Source organism: Dendrobium catenatum, unplaced genomic scaffold (assembly GCF_001605985.2).
Source record: "Dendrobium catenatum unplaced genomic scaffold, ASM160598v2 fragScaff_scaffold_231, whole genome shotgun sequence".
NCBI lineage: Eukaryota > Viridiplantae > Streptophyta > Magnoliopsida > Asparagales > Orchidaceae > Dendrobium > Dendrobium catenatum.
This window is the reverse complement of record NW_021318693.1, coordinates 6,000,311-6,007,760: the sequence shown is the minus strand read 5'-3', so window position 1 is coordinate 6,007,760 and position 7,450 is coordinate 6,000,311. Positions and strand designations below refer to the sequence as shown.

Below are 7,450 nucleotides of genomic sequence, written 5' to 3'. Positions count from 1 at the left end.
ATTGAGTTAAACATGAACCTGACCTGCAACCCGATTTGACACATCTACTCTTAATCTATAAATTCTTTAGAAAAAATTTTAAAAATTTTTATCTAAATATTTTTTAAAAAAATTATTAAATGATTGTTGGTTAGGACAATGCATCATTGTCATAGAGAATTCATGAGGTAGCTATAGGTGTTACATTAAAAAATGCTACTATATGTCTTAAGGTTTCATAGAGGAGCGATCATATAAATCTTCAGGGAGTTTAAAACTCAAGTCGATCTTATAAATTTTGTCCTACATTTTTTTTCACATAGAAATTTAATTTCTATTAAACTGTAGGGTTAATTTTCAAATTAGTCCCCAAATATTCATATATGATAATTTTAGTCCCAAAGTTTAATGTTGCTCCAATTTAGCCTCTCAACTAAATTAGGATGAATTTTGTAAGTCGAGAGACTAAATTCAGATTAATTTTAAATCACAATTATAATATAATGGACTATTTTTATCAATTATGTATATCAATGGACTAAATTGGGCCAACTTGATACTCTGGGATTAAGGCTTCGTTTGGGGAGTAATTATTACGTCCGGACAAAAAATCGGAAATCCGGACGTATACCGAGCAATACCGAGTTCCAGGTGACGTGGCGCGTGATTATTGGTCTCTGGACGTGTCTGGTGACATGACGAAATAATTGCTCTCGTTTGGGACTGCTTTTCTTTTGCTTCTTAAAACAATTTTTTAGTTAAAAAATTAAAATTTTTATATTATAAAGCTGCTTTAAGAAGCAACAAAAACTAGCAATACCGAGCAAATACCGAGTTGTACCTAGTTTTTTCTAGCAATACCGAGCAAATACCTAGCAATACTGAGCAAATCCATAGCAATACCGAGCAAATCCTGAGCAAATACTAAGTTGTACAGAGTTTTTTCTAGCAATACCGAGCAAATACCTAGCAATACCGAGCAAATCCCTAGCAATACCGAGCAAATCCTGAGCAAATAACAAGTTGTACCGAGTTGTAGAAAAACTCGGTACAACTCGGTATTTGCATGATTTTGGTCTTCACAGAGCGGTATTTCTCATTTTTGCAAAGCAATACCGAGCAAATACCTATCAATACCGAGAAAATTGCGAACATAGCATTCCCGGGTTCCGCTACGGGTCAAGTTGTCGGGCCGCGCGGTAAAGAGTAAGAGCACGTGGCGACATGTTAATTGCGGCCGAACGTAGCTCTACGTCCGATCAGAGAACGTAATAATTGTTCCTTCGTTTGGGGAGTAATTATTACGTTCGGGCAAAAAATCGGAAATTCGGATGTATACCGAGCAATACCGAATTTCAGGTGACGTGGCGCGTGATTATTGGTCTCTGGACGCGTCCGGTGACCTGACGTAATAATTGCTCTCGTTTGGAACGGCTTTTGTTTTGCGTCTTAAAGCAACTTTTTAGTACAAAAATTAAAATTTTTATACTATAAAGCTGCTTTAAGAAGCAACAAAAAAATTATCCCAAACGAAACCTAAATTGACTGTACAAATCTAAAATCTAATAAAAAAATAGGCTGGGGACTATTTTGATTTTTTTTTGTTAAATTATATATGCCTAAAATCTTAAAGCTAAGAGGAAAAAATATTTTGTGCTAAAAAGCTGCTTTAGAAAACAGCAAGAAAGAAATTACGACTTTCTTACTGCTTTTTGAAGCAGCTTTTTACTACAAATTTTTTTTAATTTAGGATTTATTTTTTACTAAAAAATTATTTTAAAAAATCATATTTTGGTCAATTATTTAGTTTGACTTTGATATATAGAAATTAAAAGTCATTTGATGACCACATTCATTGCATGTTTATTATGATTGAAGCCTTCCCTTTCATCTCAAAAAGTATAAATTCAAGTTGGGAGATCTGAAGCTCCTTAAGAATATATATTCTCCATTAAGATTAATAGATTGAGAGAAAAATGGAAGCTCATAAAATCCCTCTACTCAAACCTCACAAGATGGGCTCCTTTGATCTATCTCACAGGTAATTAAGCACCCTTAATTTTCATTAATTAGCTTCATTAGCTCATATAAACTCCTTAAGAGTGTTTAATTATGTTCTTTTTATGAAATGGATCACATATGTTTATTTAGAGATCATTTAGGATCATTTTTTGTTCTTATTTTTCATTTTTGTTTTTAAATATATATTTAATTTGTGTTTTTTTAGTTATTTTTATTTTTATTTTGAAAAAAAAATGGGCAAGGCATTCTAATTAATTTTTATCATAATTTATCTCAAAATAATATTATTTAATTTGAAATTATTATAACCTAAATTTTAATTAATAATTCATATAGCAAATAATCAATCAATAATTAGCAATATTAATTACTATATTTTCTCATATAAACTCCTTAAGAGTGTTTAATTATGCTCTTTTTTTTAAGAAATGGATCATATTTTTTGATCCATATGCTTATTTAGAGATCATTTAGGTTCATTTTTTGTTCTTATTTTTATTTTTTTAATATATATTTAATTTGTGTATTTTAGTTATTTTTATTTTTGAAAAAAAAAATTGGGTCAAAATATCATGACCAAATTTTCATCTTGAAGATCTTCAAAATGATAAAATTATCAATTTTTCTTTTATTATTTTGACAAACTTTATAAAAAATATCTTCACAAATTAAAAAGACAAACTAAGTCGAGACATTTTAATTAATTTTTATCATAATTAATCTCAAAATTATTTTATTTAATTTGAAAATATTATAACCTAAATTTTAATGAATTGTTCATGTAGCATATAATCAATCAGTAATTAGCAATATAATTACTATTTTTTCTTAATTATAATAAATATCTTCTTTATTTTTAAAATTATGCGCAAATCAAAATAATTTTATTTCATTACATTTAAGAGTCCAATTAAGTCTATCCTAATCAAAATAAATTCAATAATTAAGAACTAATTAATTTTTGAAAGCATTTAATTAATTAGTAATTAGCAATATTAATTACTAAAATTTTGACCTTTTTTTTAAAAATTTTCAGGATAGTCTTGGCACCTTTGACAAGATCAAGATCATTTGGCAACATTCCACAGCCTCATGCCATACTATTTTACTCACAGAGAACAACAAGAGGAGGCCTTCTTATATCAGAAGCCACTGGAGTTTCTGATACTGCTCAAGGGTAATCACTAATTATATCACTAATTATAATTAATTATTAATTAATTAGTAATTAAAGCTATATTTATATTAAAAATTTATAAAAATAGGTATCCAAGAACTCCGGGCATATGGACTAAAGAGCAGGTGGAGGCATGGAAGCCTATTGTCAAAGCAGTTCATGATAAAGGAGGAGTTTTTATCTGTCAGCTTTGGCATGTTGGAAGGGTCTCTAGTCATGGTAATTATATTTAATTTATTTTTTTTTCTTTTTATTATTTTCTATAGTTTTAGGTTAATTAATTATATATATTATATGTGCAGTCTACCAACCAAATGGACAGGCTCCAATCTCAAGCACAGACAAGCCTATTCGTCCACAGATTCATCATGACGGTACAGTTGAAGAATACTCGACGCCTCGAAGGCTAAGAACCGACGAAATCCCACTTATCGTTAACGACTTCAGAGTCGCCGCAAGAAATGCCATTGAAGCAGGATTTGATGGTGTGGAGATACATGCAGCGCACGGATATTTGCTGGAGCAATTTCTCAAAGATGGTGCAAATGATCGAACAGATGAGTATGGCGGTAGCTTGGAAAATCGTTGTCGCTTCGTCTTGGAGATTGTTGAGAAAGTGGTGGATGAGATTGGGCCAGGTCGGGTCGGCATCCGGCTCTCACCCTTTTCAACCCTAATGGAGTGTGGAGATTCTAACCCAGATGCTCTTGGGATTCATATGGTGCGATCGCTAAATAAATATAGCCTCCTCTACTGTCACATAACGGAGCCTCGAATGACTTTCAATGAGGGGAAATTAGAGCTCCCTCATCGCCTCCATGAGATGCGGAGGGTGTTTCAAGGAACTTTCATCACCGCTAGTGGCTATGATCGGGAGGAAGGCAATAAGGTGGTGGTAGAAGGTTATACAGATTTGGTAGCATATGGGAGACTTTTCTTGGCCAACCCTGATCTTCCAAGAAGATTTGAGCTCGATGCTCCTCTTAATAAGTACGATAGGGCTACATTCTACACCCCTGATCCTATTGTTGGGTATACCGACTATCCCTTCCTTCAACCATCACAAGATTCCAATTAATTTTTCTATTTTTTCCAAATGTGTGACAATTTGATCCATTTAATTACTTAAATTATGCTCATTATTCATGAGCTTAAGTTTCATTGCAATAAAGGAATTGTAGTCATGTATATTGTTTATCTATTAAAATAAAATTTCCTTGTATTTTACTTAGATATTTTCATGCCATTGTTATAGTCAACTTACTTCTTGTGCTGAATTATTTGGTACTAAAAGTTGGGAATGGTAAAACTTCATAGTTGATTTGGTAAAAAATGGTTCATTTGTAGAAAGAACATGTTTTAAACTTAAATTAGATTAAGGAGCATGTTACGGAAAAATTTAAAAAAGAACAAATATAGAGAACAGAAGCCCGTATTCGAAATTCTCATAAAATTGGGAATTAATTATCCGATTTTGTAGAAATCTTAGCTTAATTATTTATTTGATTATATTAAAACCGGAACTTCTTTCTCTTATTTCAGTAGAAACCGAAACTTTATTTTCCGGTTTTCGTAGAACCGGATTTTAATTCTCCGGTCTCTATTCCATGAATTTTTTTGTTTGTTTACTCATAAATTATTATTTAACGGTATTTAAATTTGATTAACAATATCATCTCACTTATTTTTTTAATGTTATTTTACCTTATAAAACAAAATAATAATAATTGATCTCGTTCATCCCAATAATTTTTATATATAAACAATTTTTGTTTAGTGAGTATAAAATTTTTTATTTACCATTTCATTATTAATAAGATTAATTTAAGAGAATTAGTCATTAATAAATGTTTAACTTAAGATTTAAATTAATAATTATTATTTTAGTTTACTATAAGAGTATTAAGTTTTTTGACAAATTTTAATAGTATATTATTTATAAATTTGGCTTTTTTATTTAGTTAAAATAAAATAATTATACATTTATTTGTGAATAATTTGTACTAAGTTTTATCAGATTAGTTTGTATGGACAAATCAATCTACTGATTTAATTTTTTACCGACTGAAATTAATGAAATCTATGGCCTTTTTTTTTATAAATTGAGCATGTATTGGTTATTTGGATGAACGAGATCTGTATCCTGCAAGCTCAAGTTCCTTTGCAAATCTTCTTCTACTTCTTATTTCTTCATCTATGATGGATAGGACTCCAACAATACATTTGAAGAAATTGATTGTGGAGGGTAGCAATCGATTGAAGAAATGTTTGATGCATTCCACTGATGATACCCTAGAGTAGAAGCCCGAATCGAATGAAATTTTTTGAAATTATTTCGAAGATGTCGTAAGCAATGACGATGTGTTGCATGTAGAAAGACTTCCTGACATCCGTGAACAATTTCGGGGTGCTTATTAGATACAAAGAAGTTGTATTATCGAGCTCGAATGTATGAAATGAGGTCGTGGACCATCTTCAAGAGCCATGACCAAGACTCATTAGCCTTGGCCTCTAAGATAGCAAATTTAAGGGAGTTTAGTCCACCATTCCCATCAATTCCCATAGTGGCAAGTAGAGTACCTTTATATTTACCCAAAAGAAATGCCCCGTCCAAGCTAAGCATCAAGCTACAGAATTTACATCTCTTAATTGATGGACCAAATGCCCATAATAGTGATTTGAAACAATTATTCCCAATAAGTTCCATATAGTAAATTGATCCTGGAAGTGCAAATTTAATTACTTCCATATAACAATGTAGTGAGCAGTACGATTCCTTAAAACTATTAAATACTGATTTGATAGCCTTCCTCCATGCTTCCCAAGCCTTAATATAAGGAATCTTAATATCGAACTTTGACTCCATCTGAGCAATGATCTCACATGGCTTCAAATCTATTTGCTTACAAAGAATAAAAGTGATGTAGTAATAAATAAACTTGGAGTTACAATTATGATGGCCACTTGACATGATATTTATTATTATTATTATTATTATTTTATTTTTTTATTTTTTTTTATTTTTTTGCCACTTGACATGATATGAGTCATACAAGTATGTGGAGAACCACTATACGAGACTTCCCATATACCACCAAGTTTCTTAATTTTTGCAATGTGCAGACGCCATAAGCAAGGACTGGACGGGTTATCGTGGTGGGCACACCTAACTATAAGCCTTATCTTATTAGATGTACTCTTTATGTACTCAACGTTGTTGATGATGTTGACCTCTTTTTTGTATGAGGTCATCAAGTTCAATCCAAATCTCCCTTCGGTGATCTAAGGTCAGTCATATAGATCCCATCCAAAATCCAATCTTGATCCATGATCAAATCCAATCTAAAATCCAATTTAATTTTCAATTCCATGTACTAGATCAATTTTCAATCAAATTCTAATCATATTCAATCAATATCAACCATTCATAGGATTGAGATTGATATGAAAAATCCAATCCAATCAATCAAGTCCAAAATGCATCTCAAATCCAAAATTCCTAATTCCAAATCCAAGGTCAAAAGCCTAAGTCTTGAAACCCTTTATAGGTGAATTTTTTATCTTCTAGAAAACCGGTCAAGTAACCTCTGATTTGAGGTTTATTAATTGCATATTGATTAGATATGTCTCTAAGACCAACTAACCAAATTTGAGCCCATTCTGAGGTCCCTAGCCCTAGAAACTGGATTAATTTATAAAAGCTGCAAAACCTTCAAATGTTTACAACCCGTTTCACTAGACTTGTCATTCAGTGGAATTAGACCTTGTTATTCTTTCCAAACCTTCTAATCACACCCATGACCTTTGTCATGACTTGTTGGTCAGTAACATATATTTTACTGGACCCAGTTTGACCTAAGGTTGACCAGGGGGTCAAAATGACCAAAATATTCTTTAAAGGGTTTTTTGGTTTTTTCCCCAAAAATTCAACATGTCTTCCCATATCAATCTTCAAAACCTATCACAATGGATCCTAAATATCATTAGGAACACATGAATCTAAACCCATACTTGAGTTTGACCTAGTTGACCAAAGTGGCCCTTAAGGGTTTAAACACTCATTTCAAATCAAATAACCTCCTTTTATTTGAAACCACTTCTCCATTGAGTCAATTTGAACTCAATGGACCGAACTCTTGACCTTAGGTGAACCAAATTTGATCAAACCTCCCATACACTTCTATCCATTCAAACCCTTTGACCAAGGCTTTCCCAAGCTAATCTAAAACCCTAGGACCACCTATTGGACCCTTAGGGATGACCCTTGGGTGG

At 31.7% G+C, this 7,450-nt stretch overlaps 1 protein-coding gene across 1 annotated transcript; it reads left to right on the top strand.

The window, feature by feature from the left end:
* The first annotated feature begins 1,949 nt into the window (after nt 1-1,949).
* Nucleotides 1,950-4,256, top strand: LOC110107916 (putative 12-oxophytodienoate reductase 11). Its single transcript, XM_020838362.2, has 4 exons — nt 1,950-2,020; nt 3,038-3,178; nt 3,267-3,397; nt 3,481-4,256. Exons 1-4 carry the CDS (start codon nt 1,956-1,958, stop codon nt 4,254-4,256), a joined length of 1,113 nt encoding a protein of 370 aa, XP_020694021.1. The 5' UTR covers nt 1,950-1,955.
* Nucleotides 4,257-7,450: the final 3,194 nt, after the last annotated feature.